At 39.0% G+C, this 26,269-nt stretch overlaps 3 protein-coding genes, 1 long non-coding RNA gene and 4 other non-coding genes across 9 annotated transcripts in view; 1 reads left to right on the top strand and 7 right to left on the bottom strand.

Annotated features, from left to right (window-relative positions):
* Nucleotides 1-15: 15 nt before the first annotated feature.
* allc (allantoicase) lies at nt 16-5,401 on the bottom strand. The gene is made up of 11 exons (XM_065256854.2): nt 4,959-5,401; nt 4,784-4,834; nt 4,603-4,690; nt 3,973-4,092; nt 3,817-3,896; nt 3,585-3,717; nt 2,795-2,950; nt 1,846-1,919; nt 1,660-1,768; nt 1,453-1,574; nt 16-1,369 (listed from the first exon to the last, which is right to left on the bottom strand). The coding sequence occupies exons 1-11, from the start codon at nt 5,046-5,048 to the stop codon at nt 1,199-1,201; spliced, it is 1,194 nt and encodes a 397-aa protein (XP_065112926.1). The 5' UTR covers nt 5,049-5,401; the 3' UTR covers nt 16-1,198.
* Nucleotides 5,402-7,106: 1,705 nt separating this feature from the next.
* On the bottom strand, nt 7,107-10,639 carry rps7 (ribosomal protein S7). Its single transcript, XM_065256853.2, has 7 exons — nt 10,573-10,639; nt 9,853-9,936; nt 9,676-9,747; nt 9,118-9,261; nt 8,331-8,395; nt 7,715-7,865; nt 7,107-7,218 (listed from the first exon to the last, which is right to left on the bottom strand). Exons 2-7 carry the CDS (start codon nt 9,925-9,927, stop codon nt 7,141-7,143), a joined length of 585 nt encoding a protein of 194 aa, XP_065112925.1. The 5' UTR covers nt 9,928-9,936; nt 10,573-10,639; the 3' UTR covers nt 7,107-7,140.
* On the bottom strand, nt 7,463-7,683 carry LOC135739163 (small nucleolar RNA SNORA73 family). Its single transcript, XR_010528851.1, has one exon. It is a non-coding gene; the product is annotated as a small nucleolar RNA SNORA73 family (small nucleolar RNA).
* Nucleotides 7,978-8,197, bottom strand: LOC135739162 (small nucleolar RNA SNORA73 family). The gene has a single exon (XR_010528850.1). It is a non-coding gene; the product is annotated as a small nucleolar RNA SNORA73 family (small nucleolar RNA).
* On the bottom strand, nt 8,468-8,688 carry LOC135739161 (small nucleolar RNA SNORA73 family). The gene has a single exon (XR_010528849.1). It is a non-coding gene; the product is annotated as a small nucleolar RNA SNORA73 family (small nucleolar RNA).
* On the bottom strand, nt 9,371-9,591 carry LOC135739164 (small nucleolar RNA SNORA73 family). The gene has a single exon (XR_010528852.1). It is a non-coding gene; the product is annotated as a small nucleolar RNA SNORA73 family (small nucleolar RNA).
* Nucleotides 10,640-11,354: 715 nt separating the features above from the next.
* rnaseh1 (ribonuclease H1) lies at nt 11,355-14,909 on the top strand. Of its 2 annotated transcripts, XM_065256851.2 has the most exons (9): nt 11,355-11,502; nt 11,626-11,712; nt 11,796-11,920; nt 12,163-12,348; nt 13,071-13,170; nt 13,547-13,601; nt 13,691-13,775; nt 13,883-14,007; nt 14,244-14,909. In XM_065256851.2, exons 2-9 carry the CDS (start codon nt 11,645-11,647, stop codon nt 14,328-14,330), a joined length of 831 nt encoding a protein of 276 aa, XP_065112923.1. In that variant the 5' UTR covers nt 11,355-11,502; nt 11,626-11,644; the 3' UTR covers nt 14,331-14,909. The 2 variants fall into 2 exon arrangements, with proteins under 2 accessions (XP_065112923.1, XP_065112922.1); XM_065256850.1 differs by having other exon boundaries at nt 11,373-11,712.
* A 6,337-nt stretch (nt 14,910-21,246) lies between these two features.
* Nucleotides 21,247-26,269, bottom strand: part of LOC135738755 (uncharacterized) — a 63,988-nt gene continuing 58,965 nt past the window's right edge. The window contains exon 3 of the long non-coding RNA XR_012334696.1: nt 21,247-21,333. This is a non-coding gene — a long non-coding RNA (uncharacterized lncRNA). The remainder of the gene's footprint in view (nt 21,334-26,269) is intronic.

Here is a 26,269-nt window from a genome sequence, read left to right as displayed (position 1 = left end):
AGAGTATTATTTTTCTTGGTTTACTTGCTTTAATGTATTTTGAGTCCTAAGAAGTTAAGCTATTAAACTAAAGTCCTGAATCTAGTTAATGAAAATCTATTAAATGGTCATGAATTTCCCAAATATTTCTTTTATTTGCTCAGATGCAGATGTATACTAATTTATAGAACAGAATCGTTAATATTCGAATCAAATCAAATTTTATTGCTAATCGAATCGAATTGAATCGTTCTGGTTAGCAAAAATCGTTTTTGAATCGAATCGGAAACCTTTGAATCGTGAATCGAATCGATTCGCAGTCTACCCAAAGATTCACAGCCCTAGTTGATACGCTTTAGCTATTTAAGTCAGGTAATTTAAAGGGGTCATAGCATGAAAATCTGTCTTTTTCCATGTTTAAGTGCTATAATTTGGTCCTCAGTCCTTCTATCAACCCAGAAATTGTGAAAAAGAACAACCCAGTAACTAAAAAATTAGGTCGTTCAGATTTCACCTGTTTTGTGAGGTAGGTAGCAAGGCCAATTACAAAAATACCATCGCCTTAATCTGCACTATCCAAACACATCACTGCAATTTAGTTCAGTGAGAAAAGGGGGAGAGAAAAGATAATTGGCAGCACAATTTAGTTTCAATTTCAACAAACCACCATCATTGTGATCAGTGTTTGCATTTCATCAGCTCATTTGCATTTAAAAGGACACACCCAAAAACAGCACATTTTTGCTCAGGCCTACAATGTGACAATTTTAACATGCTATAATTAATTATCTATGGGGTATTTTGAGCTCAAACTTCACATACGCACTCTGGGGACACCAAACATTTATTTTACATCTTAAAAAAATCTTACAATATGACCCCTTAAATGATTATTTATTTTGCTTGTTATTAAAAATCTACTCTAGAAGGACGGATTCTATGAGGAGGTCTACCGGAAGTTAAGTTTGTGGCACGAAAGCTGTTTGTTTATGTTTCGCTGCTGAAACTGTCTATAAAGAACCTTTAACATCTGAACATTTCTGTTTAACAAAAGGTTCTTTGTGATAAAAAAGGTTCTTCAGATTATAAAAAGGTAAGAGAGAAATGTAGCTTTAAAGAAACTGACCGAATAGTTCTTCGAGGACCAAAACTGTTTCTTCTATGGCAACCCTGTGAAGAACCTTTTAAGCACCTTAATTTTTAGGAACGCATGTTGCCGTTACAGTTTGGATGTTTGTCGAGGGCAGATCAAGGTGTTAGACAACGGTTGACCCCAGAGTCGGAGACGGCTGACCCCTCCATCAGGAGCTATGACCAGACGAACATGAGTCACGGGCCCACATCGTACCACAGACTCTTCAGAAAAATAATGCCTGTGGTGTGGCTTCATCTATAGATGAAGAACATTATTATCAGATTTTCAGAGACCAGAAAAATAAAGTCCAAGTGAATTATTTAAAGACAAAATCATACTTTCTGAGGAGGAAGAAGAATTTGCCACTTGGGGCAACTTTGCCACTGGCTATGAATACATTTCTTCTCCTCATCTGGAGTCAAACTGCAAGCTTCAATTCTGCAAGAATCTGGGAAGTTTCCTAAGGAAGATTGCTGATTTTAAGCAACAGCAACTGACAGGTGTTGTTTCATTTGGACAAAGACATTGCAAAACACTTCAATCACCTTTAAAATGGTTGGTGTCTAGTTCAATTTTGCTTATTACTCCAGGATGTCCTAGTCTGAAAATAGCCCACTCAGAACCTGGCACTTGTAATATGCCTTTCTCATCCACCTAAAAACCAAAATATGGAATGAGTGCATAACTGATTCCCATTATGGTTCCTATAACTAACGTGTCAGTGCTTTTACTTGTAAAATTTTGGGCCGATCCAGGCGTCTGGCTGTCTCCCACCCATCACCCATGTTGTCAGCCCTCCCCAGACCTATAAAGAAGCATGTATTGAAAATAAGTAACCATACAGTATCTCAGATGTAATGCCATAATTTTTCTTTAAATAGATATGTATTAAAGTATTTTCTCAATTAAATATTTTTAAAAGAAAAGTCTGCGTAAGAGATCAAATTATTTCATTTATCTTATTAAAGGGACACTAATATGCTCAATTTCCAGCTCCCCTAGAGTTAAACATTTGATTCTTACCATTTTGGAATCCATTCAGCTGATCTCTGGGTCTGGCGCTAGCACTTGTAGCATAGCTTAGCTTAATCCATTGAATCTGATTAGACCACTAGCACTCTATAGTAGTCATTAGACTCTTCTGTATTGACATTGTGTACTAAGACTGACGGAAAATTAAAAGCTGCGATTTTCTAGGCCGATATGTTAGGAACTATACTCTCATTCTGGCATAACAATCAAGGACTTTGCTGCCGTAACATGGCTGCAGCAGGCGTAGTGATATTACGCAGTGCCCGAAAATAGTCCCCTGCTATTGAAAGTAACCACAATGTAACTACAGAAGAGTCAAGTTTTAAATAGGAAAAATATCATTATTTTTTAGAGCAATGCTAATGGTCTAATCCGATTCAATGGATTATGCTAAGCTATGCTACAAGTGCTAGCGCCAAACCCAGAGATCAGCTGAATGAATTCCAAAACGGTAAGAATCAAATGTTTAACTTTAGGGGAGCTGGAAAATTAATTTGAATTTTCAAAAAAAGGGGAGTGTCCCTTTAAAACCAGACATTGTTGCTCTCTGTAACAGCAATCTGAAGATTTTAATGATTTCTATTGACTCAAAAAAATAAAATAAAAATATTTTCTCTACTTGTCACATCAGTCCAAAGTATCACACACCAATCATATTGCGCGGGTGACCGTAGTGGGCATCACTGTAGCCTACACATACTCCTCCATTGACCAGGGCAACCAGATCTACATGGTCTTTACTAGGTACAGTAGACCAGTCCTTGTTTCCAATGCCATAAACTTTCAGCCTTGCTACACCACCATCTGTCAGCATTAAACATAGAGAAATGTGATCCTGCCTGTGAAATCCAAAGTTTTATAATCTAATCATGACATTAGGAGCATTAAAGTTTGATTTGACCTTATTCAGTTAACATTAAACATATCAAGGTTTTATTTTCCCAGAAAGTTATTTACATTATGTAGGTGATGATTTTATGTAGAAAACTGTAAGCTTGAATCACAAAAAAGGACTTAGTCGGGTTTTCAAAGGCAGGGTCAAAAATATTAAAAGTTGAAATATTACGTTATTTTGTTATTTCTTCCTTAAATTCTGTTTGGTGATGCTATAATGGTGCATACATTGTGTACTACACAGCCTGCTAGACTTTAAATCAATAAATCAATAGTCTTGTGGAAAGCTTATGATCTGCTGATTATCATTTGCTAAGAAAATATATAATGTAAATAACTACCGTCCAGTTTTGAGGTGCAATACAACATATTATTTTATTATCCCTAGTTTGCATTAATTTCAAAAAATATATGGCTCCCTAAAATACTTTTTCAAGTAAGCACATCATTATCCTCAGCCCAGTATTATTATTATGACTGATCACATTTTTGTTGTGTCCTATTAATTTGCATTGAATGATAAATACCGCCGAATGCCTATTACCTGGATATATGTTAAGACGGATATGGGTGACTCTGTGTGCGAAAGTGACGCTGAAGTAGTTGTGGCATGAATCAGAGTACCCCGGCTTCAGTGCTGTCATTGGTACAAGCTCCTCCCAGCTGTCCGACTTAAGCTGTAAATCATAAATTCAGCCTGAGCGGTGTTCCCCCAGAAACACAAACACTCCAGATTTTATGCATGAAAATCTAGTGCACCGAAATATATTGCAGACCTGTGCAACAGCTTCAAACTGGCTTTGGGAAGCAGCCGTTCCTGTACGATCTCCTTCCGGAATGAAACACGGTGTCTGATCTAAAAGAGCAGTTACATGCATTAGATATGTATCTGTCTTGCAGTTCTCGGATAAAGGCTGTTGTGAGATACCCACCGAGACATGCGGCTTGAACGGAGACGTACGGCGCGAAGTTTCCAGTGAAGAAGGACGTGTCAACATCAAAGCCATGAATAATTCCAGGAACTCCTAACTGCACCACGCACCAGTCGTGACCTTTAACACAAGATGCGAGACACGGGCCTATGCATCTTTCATGAAATCCCCAAATCCGTTTTAAGTACAGACCAAGCAGACTTTGTGATTACAAAACATGCCCTGATAACCAGGTCAGATGAGGATGCTCAGTTTTGCAGTACCCTGAAGATAATCTAGCATGTTTTCATCATTGGATCTTCAGAGAGACTGGAAAGATGAGAGAAGTAGCCTGAAGCTATTCTACTAACTCCATTGGGCGGTTTCCCGGACAGGGATTTGACTAGTCGTAAATGTAAGAGCTGTCCAAACTAAAAACTACTGGCGTTGACATATCTTAAAATACATCAGTGCCCTTTGTTTTTCCTGGCATGCTTGTTAAAACTAGTTATATTTCCTAATTAAACCAAGGCCTAATCCCTGTCCGGGAAACCACCCCAATAAGTCTCAATAAAGAGGTATATAGTTTACACAAAATATTTGGTTTTATAGTTAACATACATGCATTTGTTTGTCTTCGTGAACTAATACCTGCTATTCTTTTCCTCCTGGTTTCCCAGCCATCCATCAATTTGCCAAATTCAGTAAACGCTGTAGCAATGAATTCAGGAGGTTCCCTCTTTAGATAATTTAAGAACAGCATAAGCCACTTAATATTAGATACTGAAATGTTAAGCAAATATAGATATATAGATATTTAGAAAGACTTCACCTTCAAAAGATTTCTAGCAGGGGCAAACCACTCATCTGTGGCAAAAATTACCTTTAATAAAAATAAAGTTGTATTACTTTATTTAATCCATTTCAATCAGTTGTAAAAATATCGATACCTCTTAAACTTGGTGTAATGGCATTGCATATTATATTTAAAACAATATATTATTCACCTTTCCTCCAGCTGTTTCACATGCGAGGTTGTTGAACTGTATGAAGTGCGGCTGACTGCTGGCTTCTTTCAGCACTGAACGAGTTGCCATTTTTATGTTGATCACAACTTTAACTTAACTTTGCATGAATTTGTGCTAGATTCGTCGTGGAACAAGTTCTAACTTCTATTGAGAACAGAACAGGTTGACTAACTGTAATCTTTAACTACTCATCCAAAGAACAAACAGTGTGCAACAGTGCGAAGTCCACTAACTTGATCATAAACAACGATCGCGCTTGAAACAGTGACAGTACTGTGTGGCTTTAAAACACAGCATAATAGCACGAGTTAAAAAAAACTTAAATCTATCATATCTATTCTACAAACAAGCAAATTAATACCACTGGATTTCGGTTAGCAAGGCTAGCACCTGTCATACGACGAGCCAGTATTGTGGAAAATAAGCTTCTCAATAGCGCCCTCTGCTGAAGAATAACTTGTAAAGTCTTGGGCACATTGGAGGTGTAAAATATTACCTCCCAGTATATAACTATAATAAAGTAAAGTAGTAGATGTTTGTAAAGGGTGTTTTGCACCACAATAATAAAGATATCTTTTATTTAAAAATGTTTTTATAAATGTCTGATTGCGAGTCCAGAACCTGTAAAAGAACGAAATCACGCAGTATCAGCTGCGGACTGCAACGTAACGTAAAAAAAAAAATGGAGAGCCCGATTCCACATCCTCACCTGTCTTCTTGAGCTTCCTTATCTACTCATTTATGACAATTAAGTTCAGTCCTCCACTTTGAAGACTATTCAATACGGATTTAATCAATATCTATGTTAAATTCAAAAGAATTTTCAAACGCATTACGCAGTAACCACAGACATGCGTAACGATCGGTAATGATGCGCTTAAGTTATGCTAAAAGCCTGGCCTTGACATTTTCAGTTCATTTTAATGCAACCTAAAATATCATCACTTAATACAGTACACTTTAAAAATATATATTTTAGGTATTGCACCCTTCTGCAATTTAATCTCTTAAGTTTATAAAACAAAAAAAATGAAAGGTCAAAATAACCTCAGTTCCTGTCATATTTTTTAGGCAACAGTCTTCTGCAGTAATACTCTCATAATGGCTAATGCATTTTAAAGGGGACATATCATGAAAATTTGACTTTCCATGTTTAAGTGTTATAACTGGTCCCCAGTGCTTTTATAAACCTAGAAAAGGTGAACAGTCAACCAGTAACTTAGTTTTGGTAAACATGTGAAAAAAATTGGTCATTGAAATTTAGGGAAAATACTGCCACTAAATCTGCAACCAGGACACCGCCATTTCGTGCATAAATGATCTAATTTGCACTTAAGTAGACACCCAAAAATGGCACATTTTTGCTCAAACCTACTATGCAGCAATTTTAACATGCTATAATAAATTATCTATATGGTATTTTGAGCTAAAACTTCACATACGTACTCTGGAGACAAAGATTTTTTACATCTAAAAGAAACAAGTCCTGTGGAATGTCCCCTTTAAAGGAATAGTCTACCCTTTTGCCATATTAAACTATGTTATTACCTCAACTTAGATGAATTAATACATATCTCTCTTTTTTCAATGCGTACAGCGCGTCGTGAATGTGTTAGCATTTAGCCTAGCCCCATTCATTCCTATGGTACCAAACAGGGAAGCCACCAAACACTTTTTCTCTATTTAAAGACTGTTACATGAGGAGTTATACTAGTAAGTATGGTGCCACAAAAGAAAACTTTTTTTGGTACCATAGGAATGAATGGGGCTACGCTAAATGCTAACACATAACACGCTGTACAGTGCACGCATTGAAAAAAGATAGGTATGTATTAATTCGTCTAGGTTGAGGTAATAACAGTTTAATATGGCAAAAAGGTAGACTATTCCTTTAAGTTTAGGCAAACATCTAGCTATCAAAAAACACATTGTTTTGAGGAGACTGTTGGAAGCCTCTACTGAAGATTTGTATTACGTACTTATTTTGTAAGAACTTACTGATGTATTTTGATTTCCTACAAATGTGCCATGTATGACTTGAGTCACTTTGTGCATGTATCTAATAAGGAGGCAGCACCTCACATTTTGCACACATTTTTGATACAAGCAATTCAAAGACAGGCAAAATGACAGTAAACAAATTTATTTTGTCATCTGCACTTTACAGTTGGAACTCCGGGAATTCAAAAATCACATCTTTGCCTGTGAGCTTCTTGTAGACACCAGCGAAGGTCTCAACCTATAAAAAAGAACCAGACATTAGCAAAGGCATTTGTATAAAACACCTCCCATTTATTTGGCTTGCTTGTTACTTTATCATTCTGGTAAATTGTATTAAACAGTTCAATACAAAACTACAGAAAATTCTTTAATAAAACTTACATTTTAATAAATTTTAATTCACAAGATAAAACAATGAACATACAATTCCTATGAAACATCCATGAGGTCATTCAGCAAACTAAAACAGACCTCTGAATTTGGAGTGTGCACTGCATGGTTTACCTCCCCAGTAACGGCCCAAAGGACTCTAGAAAGGTCTAGGAATATACAGGACGCCGTCCACGCCAGCCGAAGGCCGGGGACAAGCTTGCTATCCAACGTCGTGGAACGGGACTGTACGTCATGGCACTAAAGTGCTACGCTCCCTTACGCCACACGGACAGAGCCACATGAGAGCCATCTCACAGGATGTCCACGTTGGTTGTGTGCTTACGAAAGAGACAAGCACTTACTTTGTGTTCAACATTGTTTTGCTGCGCCTTGTCGAGGTGGACCTTGATGAGCCTACTGCTGTCCAGTTTCACACGAATCCTTTTGCCGACAATCTCGCTGGGGTAAACCAGGTCCTCAAGGATAGCGTCATGCACAGAAGTCAGGGTTCGGCTGAAAGACAGAGCACCAATTAAAAGGCTATCCCTCATCACTCACCCTATTATTCATACAAGTTAATTAAAATTAAAAACTACTTAAATATCCTACAGGGCAAAACTGTTTGGGTTGTGCACTGCATGGTTTACCTCCCCAGTAACGGCCCAAGGGCTATGGGAAGGTCTAGGAATATACAGGACGCTGTCCGCACCAGCCAGAGGCCGGGGACAAGCTTGCTATCCAACGTCATGGAACGGGACTGTACGTCATGGCACTAAAGTGCTACGCTCCCTTACGCCACACGGACAGAGCCACATGAGAGCCATCTCACAGGATGTCCACGTTGGTTTGATTTATACTAACAATTCAACCACCACAGAATGGTTTGCAAGACAAAACAATTCACACTGAGAAAGCAAAAATTACTAACCCTGACTTTGCACACAGAGCTTCCAAAATGCAAGAGAAGATGACATTTACCTCCTGGGACGCTTCTGCTTGTTTTTCGTGCGGCTTTTCCTTGTGGGTTTAGGCAGGATTCTTCTCTATGAAAAACAAAGTAAAACAAGATTAAACTACTCATCATTGATCAAATTCTCTCAATGAAGTTCTAATGGGCATGTACACTGCATGGTTTACCTCCCCAGTAACGGCCCAAAGGGCTCTGGGAAGGTCTAGGAATATACAGGACGCCATCCACACCAGCCAGAGGCCGGGGACAAGCTTGCTATCCAACGTCGTGGAACGGGACTGTACGTCATGGCACTAAAGTGCTACGCTCCCTTACGCCACACGGACAGAGCCACATGAGAGCCATCTCACAGGATGTCCACGTTGGTTGTCATCCCATTTTTATTTGTGTGTTATAATTTTAAGAAGCATTTTTTTACAGAATGGGACGCTAAACTGAAACAATAAAATATATTACGACTCCACAAGTTTTAATGGTCAGATTCTTTATTTAGCCAATCAGAATAATCTGAGATGCTTTGTCCAATCATTTTTTACATTCACAGAAAAGCAAGCAGCCAATGCAAAAATGCGTTTGTGCTGCATTTGCTGTTGTCACAACATCAATACTCAAGTCAATGTAAAGCGGAATTAACCCTTAAATTTTAAAATAAAAGCACTGTCAATTAGGCACAACAGGAAAAGTTGTGTTTAGAAACATGAGCTACATCCATATAATACACAAAGCTAAACAAGCCTGACAAAAGCAGTTTACTTTAAAAAAAAAAAAAGGCATGTCGAAGTACACAAGCCTTACCTGTGCAATGAAGACCACATGTTTGCCGCTAAACTTCTTCTCCAGCTCACGGACGAGCCTAACCTGGATCTTCTGGAAGTTTTTCAGTTGGGGCACTGGCACAAAGATGATAATGGCTTTCCTGCTGCCACCAACCTCAATTTCCTGAGAGAAGTGAAGCAATAGCATGAATTAAACAAGCATGTGACACAAAACCATGAAGTGACACAGCCCACCTTTGCATTTAGCTACAAACACTTACTAACAGTTAAAAAACTGTGCACTGCATGGTTTACCTCCCCAGTAACGGCCCAAAGGGCTCTAGAAAGGTCTAGGAATATACAGGACGCCATCCACACCAGCCGAAGGCCGGGGACAAGCTTGCTATCCAACGGCGTGGAACGGGACTGTACGTCATGGCACTAAAGTGCTACGCTCCCTTACGCCACACGGACAGAGCCACATGAGAGCCATCTCACAGGATGTCCACGTTGGGTATCATACATCAAATTTAAATGTTCTGCTGATGTTTTCACGTGTTTATGAAAACCAATTAAAGACCAATAAAGTGAAAAGCACCTTAGCAGCAGTGATGTGAAGCTCTCTCAGCTGAGCCTTCAAGTCAGAGTTCATCTCCAGCTCAAGAAGAGCCTGCATCAGATTAACAATAACTTACCATGAGAAAAACAATCAAAACATTAAAATAAAGTTGTGTAAATTATTAAATAATAATAACTCAAGATTATTGTATTATACCTGGGAAATACCAGACTCAAACTCGTCTGGCTTTTCGCCATTCGGCTTCACGATTTTCGCGCTGGTACTGAACATGGCCTGTGTCTGAAACACAAACAGAGATACGTATTAATATTAAAACGTGAGTTTAATGCTCGCACCTTTGTATCACAACAGAACCAACTGAGGTAATCTGCAGTTTACACAGGGGAACAAGGTGACACATTAAACGTGTATGTACTTGTCTATAAATGTAGCTATTTACCGTAAATTATTATTTACGTTTGAAATTAATCTTGATAAAGATTCATGACTTCACTGTATATTCTCTGTCCTCGCTGATTCACCAGACATTACAATGCAAGTTAGTTTTAGCCAAGTATACCTTTAGCATGCTGTTAGCATTGGTTGTTTAATGTACCTTTCTAATCACAGTATGCATAATTCCTCATAAATCACAAACATAAGGTCTTTAAATATTATATTTGGCATACTTTTCATGTTTTAACGCCATCGTAGAGCAGCACATGGGCCTCGGCAATGTTCTCGTAGACACGTCTGCTAGCACATCGTAAATATCCAAATTACACTTTCTAAAATAACCATCCATCGTCAAAAATACTCACATCTAACGTATCTCAGTGAAAACATCACATAAATCCAATACATGAGGACAACGATGAGATATTTCACACATTTTAGACTAATATCCTTCTAGCTGGGCACACTCAGCAGACTTACCTCTTTCAACGACGGCCTGGGAAGAGACCGTAATCTCGCGAGAAGCCGGTAAAAGCGCGTTCCTGTGAGGCATTATGGGAAATCTGATCATTCTCTCGTACGCAAGGGGTCGCTCTTACTGCTTTGGAATTTAATGTATTACATAAAATGTAAGCAATTTAAAACAAAGATTGGAATTGATTCCAGTAAAAGTTTATTTTGTGATCATACCAAAATCCACTGATCATTTATTTAATATGCCTATGAAAATACCATATTCATGCATCTTTACCCAAAGGTTCTTATATGGAAAGTTTTTTAGAAGGACATTGTCTGTGAACTTGGTATAATAAACAACAGCTAAGATGACTTTTGGTTAACAAGGTCCTTATGCATAAAAATCAAAGTATATAAAAGTGAAACCACGTTTTTTACAACGCCCTAAATTTGATGAATGCAAAAACTTTTTCAACGTAGCAGAATCATGTGATTTATAAAAATGTCTTGCTCTTTATTTTGTTTTATTATTTTATTCTATTTTTTGCACGTAATGCAAACATGTATTACCCCGTTGTCTAATGTATAATCATTATGGAGACGAGCGGATGCAATGGGTTAGCAGAAGCGATCATTCCTATGCCTTTGATTGCTACAATGAAAGCTTTAGATGGTTAAAGGCTGAAATTTCAAAAATTAAAACATTAAATATTTATTAAGCATCGTTTCACAAAGCTGATCTACGCTCCAGATGGTGGCGGTAATGTGTCAAGTGGTGGTATGCCAAACTCCAAATAAAAAAGCAGATGAAGAAGCGAAGGAGGAACGCGATTGGTCAACTGACTGATTGATGTATAGCCATCAGACTCTGTGGTGTTTTTGCAAACGAAACGAAAGTCATACAATTATTTATTGAGCTCATACGCAATCTGTCACCGGTTTCGTCTCTGTCAGGTTATTTTATATTTGAATTATCATCTAAAAAATGCCACAACTAAAGGATATAAAGGCCATGCTTATCGTGTTTTGAGCAGAGATTATGTTCAGATTGCCAAGGTTTTTTAATGTATTACGCAGGACACTTTGTACAGAAGACATGGGCAAGAAAGGGAATTTCTTCTATGCTGTAAGGAAAGGATTCAGACCAGGAGTATACAAAACATGGCGAGTATGCAACTATATGTGATGTGTTTACTGTAAATGTTTGTTGCATTGCATGACCGCGATTTATGGTTTCTGATCTACAGGGATGAATGTAAAAATCAGGTGGATAAGTTCCCCGCTGCCATTTTTAAGAAGTTTGCCTCTGAAGAAGATGCATTGGCCTTTGTGAGGAATCAATCAAAAGCACCATCATATGGGACGTCAGAGGGTAAAACCAAAACCATTTCTACCCTCTAAATGTATTATTTTGCAGCTCAAGTAATAGTGGCATAGTTTACCCCATTATCCCCATCTGAAGTCTTACAACTCGCTTGCCACAATTTTCTCAGTACTATTTAATGTTTAGTGATCTTGTGTTAAAGCATTTCATGCTCATCACAGAAATTATTATATATTTATGGAATGCTGTATACATGCTGTGATTGACATTTATATTGGTTTGCATTCAAGGGGTTGACCATGAGGTCCTGCCTCCTAGAAATATACCTAGCTCCTCAAGCGTTGTTCCCATTGGAGGTAAAAGGACCCATGAGGAGTCTGAGGATGAAGGAAAATCCAGTGTTAAACGTGCAAAGCTTATTGAGCCCCCACAGCCAAAGACATCTGCAGTCAGTAGTGATGGATTTACATATATGGGTAACTATTGTGAACTACAGTACATATTAAGGGAAAGTAATGCATATGATATAGGGTGACCATACGTGCCATTCTTCCCCGACGCATCCCGTCCAGGATTTGGTGTTTGTCTTCCGGAAGTCTTATTTGTCGACTGCATACGTCATAGAGGATTATTATTATTATTACAGAAAAGCAACCGTTACATTTTAAGGTAAGAATGAAACTACGATTGTATATCTTATGTTTTTAACTGAATGGCGTATGTGGTCAACAAATACGACTTCCGGAAGACGCACCGAAATCCTGGACGGGATGCGTCCCGGGAAGAATGGCACGTGTGGTCACCCTATATGATAGTGTGTAAAACATCACAAAGACTTATAGTATAATATTAATAATAATAATAATAATAATAGTACTTTAAGCATCAAATTACAGTCTTTAACAGATTATGGGGCGGTTTCCCACTTCACAGACAGGGATTAGACTAGTCCTAGACTAAAATAAATGTAAGAGCTGTCCAAACTGAAAACAACTTGCACTAACATAGCTTTAAATACATCAGTGCCCCTAGTTTTGTCTAAGAAGGCACACAGATAATGTTTTTAGTAAGGCATGTTTGGTAAAACTTGTTATATTTCCTAATTAAACTAAGGTCTAGTCCTGGCCTAAACTAATCCCTGTCCGGGAAACCACCCAATATGTTGTAAGGCTATATCCTTGATTTATATGATGTGCAGGTGATGCAGTTGTTGTGTATACTGATGGCTGTTGTTCAGCCAACGGGAAACAAGGAGCGCGTGCAGGAATTGGTGTTTATTGGGGTCCTGGTCATCCTCTGTGAGTCATTTATAATTATTCACATTCTGGGAAAGAAAGCATGAGTTAATATTTTTGACATCCTCACTCAAGCAAATTGGTGACCTTGCCTGTGAAAACTTTTTTTGTTTTGTTTTTTGCATAAAATAATCTTTCATAATGTAAAGAACAGTGAAAAATAATCTTAATATTTTTAATATTGACTTCATATCAAACATTTCTTGCATATTAAAGTATAACATGTAGCTTCTTGGATTTTAGGTCAGTTGGACTTTGAAAAACTTCAAATTCGCAGTAGTTCTTGATTTTAGTCAGGACAGCAACTTGTGCCCCCTCAAAACAAAATAGCATAGATTTGATTTTGTGACATGAATCTCTTGCTTATTTCAATCATCAGAAATGTGGCTGAAAGGCTTCCAGGGAGACAGACCAACCAAAGAGCAGAATTACAGGTAAGTACCATTCATTTCAGAGTTAGGTGCTTGGTGCCCTTTTTCCTACCTTGTTATTGCTAACGCTATCATTAAACGTTTTATCACAGGCGGCGTGCAAAGCACTTGAGCAAGCCAGAGAACTGAATTTTAAAAAGCTTGTGCTGTACACGGACAGCAAGTTCACCATAAACGGTATGTTCTGTCTGCTTAATCTCACTCATATATCCTACTGTTTGTGAAAGTCATGACATTGACATATGGTCTCAGTGCCAGGTTGTTAAAGTCTTTCATTTTTAAAGGTATCACTTGTTGGGTCAAGAACTGGAAGACTAATGGCTGGAGACTTAAATCAGGTGGGATTGTAATCAATAAAGAAGACTTCCAAAAGCTGGACAAACTAAATGCAGAACTTGAGGTCATATGGGTAAGTTTCATCTGTACAGTCAGAGTTTTAAAACGGGACATTTGTTGTACAGCACGTACAGCACTTCTGTTTTAAGTTTAATAATCCCAAATTTGGTGTAGAAATGTTCTTTATATTAGTTTGAACTCTGAGTAATGTTCAGAAAGCAATTTTTGTTTAAGTAAAGTGTTTTTTTTAATGTAAGCCTTCAATTTGGATGCCCCACATTGAGAAATATATGATCTTTATGTTTCTAGATGCACATACCAGGTCATGCTGGATTTTTAGGTAATGAAGAAGCAGACCGTTTGTCCAGAGAAGGAGCAGCAAAGCCCCCATGTTAGCACTGTTGCCACATTCATGTTATAATGCATATTGTTTTTGTCTAGGGCTTGGCTGTTGTTTGCCTATGATAGCTAATGCACTTTTTCTTGTTTTGATTGTTTTTTTTTTTTTAAATGTTAGTTTTGTATTGTTGAAAACAGCACAACAAACACATTTTCTTCCTTTCTATAGAACGATGCTTGTTCAAATATGTCTATTTTAATATGTTTATTTTTGATTGTTATATCAATGCAACTGTCATTTGAATTGATCCTGTGATTGATTCCTGGTAATTATTTTTCATCTCCCACATACTCTTTCTCTCAGAACAGTTTTTGGATGTGTTGCATGCAACACGAATAATTGTAGTCATTCGTCAACATGACCAATATTGTACCACTGTAATTTATTATCGATTCATATCTTTATTTTTCTCAGTGCTGAAAATCAAGGGTAATTTTGCTCTTATTTTCAGAGTTTCAGTTGTGACAACTTCTTTTAAATTAAATGTACCAGTGAAATGCCTTATTGTGAACAGCAGATGTCACTGCAGTTCATGCTCAGTTCTCATTGAATAAAGACTAGTTATCTCAACAATCCACTTTTGTTTTGTGTTTTTCTGATTCATTTGGCCCTGATCAAGTCACTTTTAATAACTCAAAGACATAACATCAAAGTATTCATACCTGATTTATACTTTATTGTTTTACGTTTGTTCTGTTCTTAAAAAAGATTCTTTGACGTATACACATTTCCATATTCCTGCCATTTGTCTCTTTAGAGGTCCTTTTATTATTTTATGACATCCTGTCATATTTCTGACAATTGCATGCATGTTTTTGGTAGAACCTAACTACCGTGTTTTTAGCTCAGAGTAATATAATGCAAGAATGTAGGGGAAAATAATAAGTTATGGTTTAATTATAACTTGAAGATGCATATTTTGGGGGGTCTCTCTTAAAAGTCAAGTTTAAAGTGAACACCAAGGCTAACTTGATCCACGCTTAATAAATTCATTCATCCATTTATTAAAAGATGAATATTAAATCACGAATGTAACAACATCACTTATTTTAGTTGGTTTATACAGAAAGATATTAAAGGTGCCGTAGAATGAAAAACTGTATTTACCTAGGCATAGATGAAGAATAAGAGTTTTGTACATGGTAATGACATATCGTGAGCCTCAAACAATATTGTTTCCTCCTCCTCATGTAAACCTTCTGCATGCAAAACACAGCTGGAAAAGAGGCCAATCTCAACATAACACAGACTGTGATGTTGTAGTCGAGACAAATGCCCCAACATTAAAGGTGAGGTGCATGATCTCTAAAAGTTAATAGGTGTGTTTGCCTTCATGCGGCGCTGCGCAGACCGATCGGCAGCTGATTTGAAGTAGTGCATGCTGGTTAGTAGTTTTGTCCGACTTGAGCTGGCGCTAAAGCCACGTGACTGTGTCACATGGTTTTAAAGTACCGCGAAAGCGTTTCAAGAGTAGCCGGCTAGGTGCAGCATCTCTAGAGCGGCTGCACGGAGTTGTGATGACGACACAGCTCTTCGTGATTGGTCGTCTCACTGATGACGACGATCACGTGTGTTTCGAGTTCAATCCAACCTTCAGTTCCACTAATAACATTACAAATTCATGTTTTTATAACAGGAAAAAAAAACATTAATATGCATAAATATGTGTTATTGTGTCATGTAATAAAATAAAAATGAAAAAACGAAACTTTATTGGTATTTTAATAATGTATGCTTGGTTTCTGTTATTTTTGGGCATACAGTATAAGCAGCAATTAAAATAATAGATATAAAATGTTTCTGGTTGCGACTTCTTATTAAAAGGTTTGTTTTTAAGTTCACCACCTAATTCATTTCATTCGCGATTAAAAAAAGGAATCACGGCACACACATCACTACGGCAAGCAGCATGTGTCCGACTTGATGGCTCCGTCTTCGGCTCTTCCCTCGACTACAAGCGTCAAACCTCGCAGATCGGTCTGCACAGCGCTGGATGATCTTGAACACACCTAATGTTGACATTTAAAAACACCTAAACAAACACGCCCCTACCCCAATAAAATCTGGGGTAGATAATCAATAAAACCTTCTTTTGATAGACCCACCCCACACATAAGAAACCCAGGCAACGATGTCGGTTAGTAGACACGCCCCTTACTGCTAATTGGCTACAAGTGTGTTTTGGTACTCGGCCCGAACAGGTTTTTTTCAAAAATCATGCACCCCACCTTTAAATTACACATTAATAACAATGTTATTACAATGCTAAAACACACAAAAAAGTTGTGACTACTGAGTTTGTGCTACGTGCTAGTTAAAGCTATATGCTAGCGTTTAGGCTAAAGTTTAACTATTGAAGCTACAGTTACGTTTGGCAGGTCCGTTCTGAAAAAACACAAATAACCTTACCACTCAGAAACGTCCATTAACAATCTCCAAACAATTGATTATTCCTCAAATTCCGTATCTTCGTCTGATACAGGCTCAAACGGTTCTGTTAACACACACACGCACAGAGCTACTTAAGGAGCTGCTCTGAGAAACCGCATTAGAGCCAATCAGAGCAGAGCTAAAAATTATTTTTCATGACTCTTTCAAAAAAGGTAATAATAGACCATATGATTCTAAAGGCAAATCCTAGGGTTGTAAAGGGACATGTAAAAACCTTTCTGGATAATTTTTGCACTTAATACAAGTACATAAGAACAATTTAACATATTATTGCAATGCTTTCTGTGGCACCTTTAAACATTTAACACAGCAATAGACGCCAAAGCCTCTGTTGTTCGTGTTCAGCATTCCAGCAATTCTCTCCTAGAGTTGTGTTGTTTATCTCTGTCCTACCCTGCGCTTTAAGCCGTGTCGAGACAGAAGCCCTGAATGTGTCTTAAATACAGATAAGCCGCACAGCAGGTTGAGAAAGAGTAGAGGCGTATTCATTTTTATGAAACGAAAACTAGTGGGACTCAAGGGGCGCAGTGGTGTCCGTTCTAACCTTCTCTTACTGGGTTTGGCTCCTCTGAATTCCCGCTGAGATCCAAGACCTTCAGAGTGGGATGTGCGAGAACAGTTATAGGTCAGGAGAATCTTGATTGTCCTTGTCTGCTGAAAACAAGGAGGATTTGGGGTTCGTAACCTCTCACAGCGTAAGGATTCCTGACCTTGACTTATATGGATTTTGTTCTGTGCAGATTTTCAGATGTCTGACTATAGTGCTGCTAAAAACAAAGTGGTGGAGACTCCATAGAAGTCTTATTTGTAATCTGACCCTGTCTTAGCATGTAGCAACCTAATGCAAAAATGGACATTCGGTTTTATTTATTCAAGTTGGTTGTTTCAAAACATAACATTTGGATGATCTCCAAAGGCCGATTGATATTCAAAATTGGTGCTAATTTCTTAAAGACGGAGGCATACCAAAAACACCCCATCGTTATGAAACATCTGGTCTCCGCTCTTTTCAAAACCCGTGTCACTGCTGACTCGGGCCTTCAAATCTAGAAGGAAGTCTAGGGGAATTTCCACTAATGAATCCAACAATCACACGCCGAGTCCTCTTTGTGCTGGAACTTCAATGGAAGCCACATTCGGAGCAGGCACGGGGAGTCACAATCAAAGGCTCCGGCAGCCGTTACCACGGGAGCAAAGCTGCGGCTTGTAACCGAACAGACATCTGTTTCCATGACAGCTGTCTGGAGCGGCATCAGCCTAACTAACTGCTGCCTCAGAACTAGTCTGACTGTTTGATATCTCCTGCGATAAAGACGACAGAGAAGATTCTGCCAAAAACCCTCGCCGCGTTTTGTTTTGATGCGCTAATGTAAAGAGAAAAGCTTGGGTTTGTTTTTACTTTGTTTCGTCTTTGAAGCCGATGGAATCAGAGGGTGCGTAATGGAAAAGGAGGAAGAAGAAACGCCAGGGAGAAGTAAACATATAGAGTAAACTACGCGGTGAGCTCGACGGAAGTCATTTTAGATAGATGCAGCGGTTACAAAGGCGGTATCAAAGACAATACAAACAACCATGTGCTTTTATCGAACAGCATCTCGGTTTAGTGATTTAGATGCCTGCCCGCTGGTTAGCGGATTGTGGGAGGTGTTGTGCTGTTTGCAAGGGCAAGGCCTGTCCATAGAGAGGGGCTTGACAAGGTGAGCTCCAGCACTGCAGCATTCTGCAGCTTTCATTCTCTCTCTATCTCTCATCTCTCATCTCTCTCTCTCTCTCTCTCTCTCTCTCTCTCTCTCTCTCTCTGTCTCGATTAACCCTCCCTATTCCTCAGATAGTACACCTGCTTAGGAGCTTTCCCAAACCCACAATACACCACATAGCAGCTAGCGCTAGAGTTTAATAAGTTGCGCAGCTAAGAAAGACCGCATTGTCTCCCGGAAACATAAGGCATGTACGGATATACCCCTGTGAGCAACAAACATAGATAATGACGCAAAGTCCTTGACCCAAATAGTGCAGATGGCCGTGCTCCGAACTGCCACTTAAAATCAGAGAGCTCAGGAGAGTTTGCAGTGTTGCTGGCCTTCAGGCTGCCTCAAACGGCGTGCGTATGAGACTGACTCATCAAGCTACCAGAGAACTCAATTTAATCCCACAGCAGGAGGTTCATTCGCTGTCACATGCTCTCCAATGATGCGGCCAAGGTACCTCCTCGTACACGAGGTGAGCCAGTCAAGATGGATTTTAAATTATAACTTTGGCAAGGTTTTATCGAGCAACATTCAGCATTTGTTTAGGGGAAACAAGTGGAACATCTGTGTCTTTGTTACACTTGCACTATTGCAAAAAAATAGCTTTTTGCTTTATTGCCAGAGGGATGAAAGAGAAAAGTCAGGGCGTGATCATTTGTATCAGTGTCTAACATCACATTAGCTAAACAGCATTCATACTAATACATTTTGGGGCAGTTTCTCAGATAGGTTTTAGAGCTTAAAAACACAGCTGGACAAGAGGCCAATCTCAACATAACAACGATATTAGGACATTTAAGTAGTTTTTACCAATAAACAATATTGGTGTGCATCTTTAGACAAAACAGTGGCACTTATATATGTTATGTTAGTACATTCAGGTGTTTTGAAATTAAGGCAGCTCAAACATGGATCTTAGTCTGGGACTAAGATAAACACTGTCTTGAAAAGCACCATTTTATCCGTTAAAGAACACCTTTTGTCCCATTCATGTAAATCTCTTTACTTGGATTTCAACAAACACACGGATTGTAGGCAACAGTTTACTTCGTGAGATTGGTGATGTAGACAAGACCGACATTATCATAATTCATCCCTCTTTGGACTCACAGCCTGCAAGTTAACTCCTGTTAGCATTGCATCTTTCAAACATGGTAAGGAGCGTCACCTTTCTGGCTGACGTCAGAGGTATTCAGGCCAATCACAACGTACAGATTAGCTGGCCAATCAGGGACACAGAGCTTTTCAAATCCGTGAATTTCAGGAAAAGAGTGAATTCTGGAGGAATAATGTATGGTATGTGGAAATGTATGTTTTTTTTTTACCGTAAACCACGCAAACACATTGTATTATACCAAATAGAAAAAGGTGCTCTTTAACGTTAGTTAATGGACAGCAAACTAACAAGAACAATTGTTTTGGGATTAACAACCTTTAAAGGGACAATAAGTAGGATTTACCCCCATCTAGTGGTGAAATTGTATTTTTCATTCAAACAAATAGTGCTCTCTAGCGCCTCACTTTTCCAAATGCATGTTGCACTACGGTAGCCGTTATGTAATCGCTGATTTTCTTTGTCTGTTTCAGCTACTTCACGTGTTTTCAATAAAAACGCGTTGTGGAAACGCATTGGTAGGCTAGTGCTTTTTGTCCCTCTCTGCTATTAAAGTTTATAAGTATGGCGGAACGACATGGAAGCCTCCTTGGATTTACCCGTTCAATGTAAGTAAAGAGGAGAAATTCTAAGCTTACAAAGAAAACTCAGATCACTGGCAGAGGTCATTTGATTAATAAAACACTTAAAACCCTACTTACTGTCCCTTTAACAAAGATTAATTAATGCTGATAAACTGTATTGCTCATTGCTAGTTTTGCAATTACTAATGTTTACAAATACAACTTTATTGTACAGTATAACCACTTTTTGTATATATTCTGTATTATAATTTAAAACCTTAATGCTTGTAAAAGTTTTTGCTTAGACATGTTAAAATAACTCGATCATATTTTAGTGGCCAAAAGCAAATTATACAACATTTGCAAAGATTTAAATGTTGGCTTATAACAAACCCAACTGTTGGGTTTAAATTAACCTACGTTGGGTTTTTTTTACCCAAAAATGCTGTTTCAGCCCATGCTTGGGTCAGATATGATAATCTTGTAGGTTTATTTAAATCAGCGGTTCAGTTTGTCCATACACTTTGGGTTATTTCTTAACCCAGTGTGGGTCAAAAAGTGACAAACCAAACATGGGTTTGAGTTGTAATTTAACCCGTTGTTGGGTCAAATATGAGCATTTTCTGGGTTAACTTAACCCAAAGGCTTGGTTTCTATCTCTTTGATGGTTTTAGCTAGAGAGGATACAGCTACGACCACATCTTGCAAACTGTTGGGTTTAGGATTAGGATAAAAACAGCAGTTCTGGCTGGATAGGATGCCTTAATCCTGTGAAATGTTGAGTGTAGGGTTAAATTTGGGGTGGGATTGGGACAAAAACAACCCTCATCCGGCAAGATTTTAGGCGTAGCTGTATCCCTTTCAGCTATAACCCTCTTTGACCCAACGCTGGGTTAAAAATAACCAAGGATTTTTGTAGAGTTTATTTTACCCAACCATGGGTTGAAACAACCTAACTTTTTTAAAGTGTGGATGAATAATTTGAATGTTTGGAAGAATTATTGCTTTACATATAGATTTAGAGGAATCCATCTCACCTGTTGGTCTGGTCACTAGACAACCATCAGCCCAGCGTGAGCCCTCACCTTGATAAGGCTGCCAGTCAGAGTTGTCAGGTTCTCACCTGCCCTTGACCATGAGTCGAGACACATAGAGAGATAGAGATGAAGAGAGAGTTAAAGCGAGAACAGCAGCGAGGGTGACAAGGTGAAGAGCAAATGATGCCATTAAAGGCAACAGCTGTTTGCTGAAGCAGAGGCTAGACTGGTCATCCCTGCAGCCCATAATGATAACAAGGTCGGCAGGGTCACGCTGCTCAGCATCGTGCCACCTCATGCCCCCCATTCATCAGCTTTCCCGCCTCTAATTATGCAGCAGGCTTCTAACCAAGCATGAGATATTATTACACAGAGACGAGACCCCCCCTCCTCTTCACTCGATGCATAATGAACGCTAAGCCGACAGCCAAACCCAGGATAGTTGCAATACCTCTGCATCTACAACGTCCCATTTCTAAGCTTGGAAATCCACCATGAGCACGTGAAGACGTATGGGTTCCCATGGCAGGATGAAGCGAGGTCTCGGAGTTCGTGTTTGAGCCGTTTAATTTGTTGTCATGAAACCAGAAATACATTTTGCATTTTTGAGCTATGGGTTCACATTTCTAATAGGCTTTTAATGAAGATGATATGTTAAGATGTTCAAACCAGCTTTTACTTACCCAGAACAGTACAAATTTCTACACCCTTGTGAGGAGTGAGACATCTGAATTTGTATGAGGAACACCAGACTGTGTTAAACATTAAATCATGCTCATATTCCTCCCCTGGTTCCTGAGGGGCTTTAGAAAATAAAATCATAATTGCCACAATCAACTGGTGAACCTGGGTTACCTCCGTGCCCACAGCCCTGCCTGTTCACTGGTAGAGTCCCATGTTTAATCTTAATGAGCGTGAGATGCAGGCAGACACACTGTAGGGTGCAGAGTCCTGCAGAGCACAGGGTATTAGCAGAAAAGAGAGAGAGCGAGAGAGCAAAGAATGCATGTAGAAATATGAAAATATGACAGCGGATGGTAAGAGTGCAGCATGATGCAAGATTTTAAATGTCCAAGGGCTTAGTACAAAAAGCGATTTAGTCGGTTTAGAAATTTGACCCAGTGTTTAGGGCACAAATACAACTGAAAGCAGCAAAATGCAGATAAAATTGAGAGAATTCAAAGAAAATTAAAACAAATAATTTGGGGTACCCTTTCAGAAGTACACCTTTGCACCTAAAAAGTTCATATTAGTAGCTCAAAGGTACACATTGGTTCTAAAGAGTGCATATTAGTACCTTAAAGAAACCAATACCAAATGTATATCTGTACCTACAGTAAATGCACTAAAAACCCTAATGAGTTGACTGAACTCATTTGATTGAGTAAACTTGTTCCATCAATTCAATTAAGTAATGGGTTTTCCAAAAACGTAAACATTTAAGTTCACTGGTGGCTACATAGACTGAACTTAAATTGTTAAGTTCACCAAACTTGGAGTTTGTACACTGCACTTAAAGGTATAGCGGAAGATGTTCCCAAATTTTTTAAAAGAACCTCCCCTCCACTTAAAAAAAAAAAATGCACATGCGCAACACTTTACCTGCTCCCGAGAGGGAACACCTATTAATGCATGGCTCATACATTGAGATGTTTACGTGTCTGCGCGGTTCGTGACTTGTGCCAGGGCTAGCATCGCTAATCATTGCTTACATCAACTTTTACTAGCAGTGATTTTAAAGGGATTTCTCCAAATAGCATGACAAACTTGACCTGTCGAGTAGAAAATTTGTGACTGAGGCATCAGTGGGAAGCCTAACCTGTGTGAAATATTCTCCCAAAAACACTCTGGTCTTGTTTCTTTCTTCAGAGGCCTTTCTCTTCACTTTTTCACTTTTTCTCTTGGGAACCTCAGACATTTTGAAAAAACACGGTGAGAACGCGAGCTTCAATGAATGGCTGAAGCCGTTCCCACCACACATATACACCTGAAAGTGCGCATGTGCAGAAAGCAAACCTAGGGACGAGCACGTACGACGGCCTTACGTCAACATATCATCAGAATGATTGACAACTGGGATGACCCATAGACCTTAAAAACAATATGGACGTAGTGTCCGTGACGTGTCAAGGCCATCTTGGCCATGCGTCACCTCGCGGAAAACCGAAAATGGGTAAAGAGGCGGGACATGGGTGAAGCTGAGGTGAAACCACGCCCGCCTACGTGAGTCTGACAGCAGTGGCTGTTCAACCGTCACTCAAGCGGCCACGCCCTTAATTATGCAGAAGTTTAAGGCTTAATATAATTTAAAGGAACAGTATGTAAGAAATTTATATCAATAAATCATAAAATGGCCCTGATATGTCATTAGACATTAATAAGTAATTTTCATTTCAAATACTTATATCACGGACAACAGTGGTCTGGCCAGGATATTGTTATTTAAAAAGTGGATTTGCAGCCCTTAAATAGCCTTGAATTTGGTTACATGCCATTTTGGCCAAAATTACTTGAAGATGGATGATATTCCTAGCCTGGTTAGCCAGACCTACATCAAGATGTAAGGTCTGGCAACTCTTCACACAAACGGCTCAATGCAAGGGGCGGGATATAAGGTTGTCCCTCAAAATGCCTCTGCACGCAATAGGATAGCGCTATGACGGATCAGAGCAACGAAGAAGGTGACGTAGTTACCGCAACCAGTCGGCAAAACTCCAAACACATCTTTCTTGCTTAAAAAGGACTTCAGTAGGGTTTATTTGCTCTTCTCTTAAAGAAAAACATAAGTCTAAGTCCTCCAGAGTCGCGGCCAAAGCCGCTTCAAAAGATAGCTGTTCGCCAGCAGCAGCAGCCATTCTTTGTTTTCAAGTAGGAACCGTTGCAGCTCTGTCGTCATCATGTTAAGCCCGCCCCACAGACGCTACACACGATGTGATTGGCCTGACCAAATTTTGGTTTTTGGACCGGTTAAGTGTATTGTGAGTGCCTAGACTAAACCCTGGCAGCAAATATATTTTGCGGCCGCTAGGGTGCGTCTAGATTTCTAGGCTATGATATTCCAACATGTAGGCAAAATCAACAGGTGTTCAAGGTGTTTGCTTTCATTTGTTTTAAACTTACTGTATACATATCGTCTATTCTTGGGCTATGGTAGACGTCTATTAGATTTTCACTGACAGCCCAAATTTAGCCTGGTTTTATTCCAAATTGCTTGCTGGGTTTACGCAACAGAAAGGTTCTGTGGATGTTTATAGTTCTTTGTGGAACCATACAGCCAAACCTTTAAGGAACCTTTATTTTTAGTAATGTAGGTGTCAAAATTTTGATATTCAAATTGTTAGGCAATTGAATGAGTGATAGAACTAAATTGCTGTATTATGTAATGTTAAATCAATTGATTTATTATTGTGGTTTGATTACTTATCAGGTGAATTAAATATCTATGCATCTTTATGTCAAAATCATTATATATTAAGCTATGTTATTAATTAGTCAATTAATCTGCAGACCACCTGGAATCCTTCACCAGCGATCCACACTGATATAGATGAATAAAAAAGACAAATCCAGCAGCTGGCAGTGAAACAGCAAGCAGGATTCAGGTGATTAAACAGGGATTTTTTGGACTGAAAATTTTAAAAGCCAGCAATTTGAGATCACATGATCAGTGACGTCTTTTAAATGTTTAAAATTTGCCTGATTGACAGCGCTTTAGAAAACAACAGGCAGTCTGGGAGCCGCTGAGAACAGCTTGATATGAAGGGAAAATGAGATGAGGTAGAGTGCTCTAGCATACACAAGCCTTTCCGCTCTATCATCATCATTTTCCACATTTCCTCTTCTCTAGTGTGGAAGTGAAAAGGACAAGAACTTTTTCTGTTGAATTGCTAAAATTATAGATATACATTTTAAAAAATAGAATCCAACTTGTTGACCTCTTTAAATTGAACGGATTTTTAAAAAAAATTCAGGTGATGGTTTAGGTTGTGAAGTCCTTTCATATGCATGACAATAAGTATCTTTATATTTTACAATGTGGCTTATTAATATAAAGTAGTGCAATCTTATTCATACTATAAGTTTAAGTGATTTACGTTTTTATCTGCTTTTGCCCCATGACATTGGAGTTAGGGGTGGGGTTTTATTTGTGATTTTTTTTTCAGATAATTGTATGTTTTGTACTATTTACATTGAAATTCATATAAATTGCCACCACACAAAATACGTATGTTTTCCCATGAGATCAAGTTGGCATGTGCACCATCCGATGTTTCAGGTTAGCATTATCTGATTAGCATTATTACCTAGCAGATATCGTAACGTGGTTGCAAAAAACATCTGTCTCTATTGACAGGCATTACAACATATCAGCTATGAAGGACAGATGATATCTTATTATAGATCAGTATGCTGAATAGGTCCGGTCAGAAAGCATCATAGACTACTCAATGGCGCCCCCTGTCCACCAATAGATCAGCTCTACGACTAATTCATCCATCTCGGTATTTCTTTCTCTCTCGCTCGCTTTCTGCTCCCTCTCCTCCTAATCTTCCTCTACTAGCCAGTTATACATAAACGACAGGCGGTAATCTACTGACAGGCAGAACTAAACTATATGAAGACAGTGCTGTAGATAATACAGGCAGGTTATGAGAACTCAGACGCTGGCTAGTTTGAGTCTCTGCAGCTCATCGGCAGACAGCAGGGCCTGCCTTCAACTTAATTAGCTTCCCCTGAGATCTTCCTCCGACGGCATCAGGCTGAATGAACAAACGTGTGCATTCGTGTGCATGTGGGTGTGTGCCACTGAGAGAGAGAGAGAGAGAGAGAGAGAGAGAGAGAGAGAGAGAGAGAGAGAGGGGGAGAGAGAGATGGAGCGTGCCAACCATGTCTGGTCAAGTGAACGGAAGGAGGGACACCATTATCAGTCCATCAGATGTGAAGGAATGTCTTTCCCTGCTGTGGACGGGGTCTCCGAGCGGTCCGGACACGGAGGGAGGGCGAGAGAGGCGGATCTTGGTC

The sequence above is a fragment of the Paramisgurnus dabryanus genome, chromosome 12 (assembly GCF_030506205.2).
Source record: "Paramisgurnus dabryanus chromosome 12, PD_genome_1.1, whole genome shotgun sequence".
Taxonomy (NCBI): domain Eukaryota; kingdom Metazoa; phylum Chordata; class Actinopteri; order Cypriniformes; family Cobitidae; genus Paramisgurnus; species Paramisgurnus dabryanus.
The sequence above is the reverse complement of the archived record's forward strand: the minus strand, read 5'-3'. Positions and strand labels throughout refer to the sequence as shown.

Excerpts from the sequence above, each read along its gene's own strand:
- rps7 (XM_065256853.2), bottom strand. The coding sequence starts at position 9,927 with ATGTTCAGTACCAGCGCGAAAATCGTGAAGCCGAATGGCGAAAAGCCA. Across the intron at positions 9,262-9,675 it reads TTCACATCACTGCTGCTAAG|GAAATTGAGGTTGGTGGCAG; the intron begins GTGCTTTTCACT and ends CACTTCTCTCAG. Across the intron at positions 8,396-9,117 it reads ATGTGGTCTTCATTGCACAG|AGAAGAATCCTGCCTAAACC; the intron begins GTAAGGCTTGTG and ends TGTTTTTCATAG.
- allc (XM_065256854.2), bottom strand. The coding sequence starts at position 5,048 with ATGGCAACTCGTTCAGTGCTGAAAGAAGCCAGCAGTCAGCCGCACTTC. Across the intron at positions 4,835-4,958 it reads GTGAAACAGCTGGAGGAAAG|GTAATTTTTGCCACAGATGA; the intron begins GTGAATAATATA and ends TTTTTATTAAAG. Across the intron at positions 1,920-2,794 it reads TCACCCGCGCAATATGATTG|GTCTGGGGAGGGCTGACAAC; the intron begins GTGTGTGATACT and ends GCTTCTTTATAG.
- rnaseh1 (XM_065256850.1), top strand. The coding sequence starts at position 11,588 with ATGTTCAGATTGCCAAGGTTTTTTAATGTATTACGCAGGACACTTTGT. Across the intron at positions 11,713-11,795 it reads CCAGGAGTATACAAAACATG|GGATGAATGTAAAAATCAGG; the intron begins GCGAGTATGCAA and ends TCTGATCTACAG. Across the intron at positions 13,776-13,882 it reads CAGCAAGTTCACCATAAACG|GTATCACTTGTTGGGTCAAG; the intron begins GTATGTTCTGTC and ends TCATTTTTAAAG.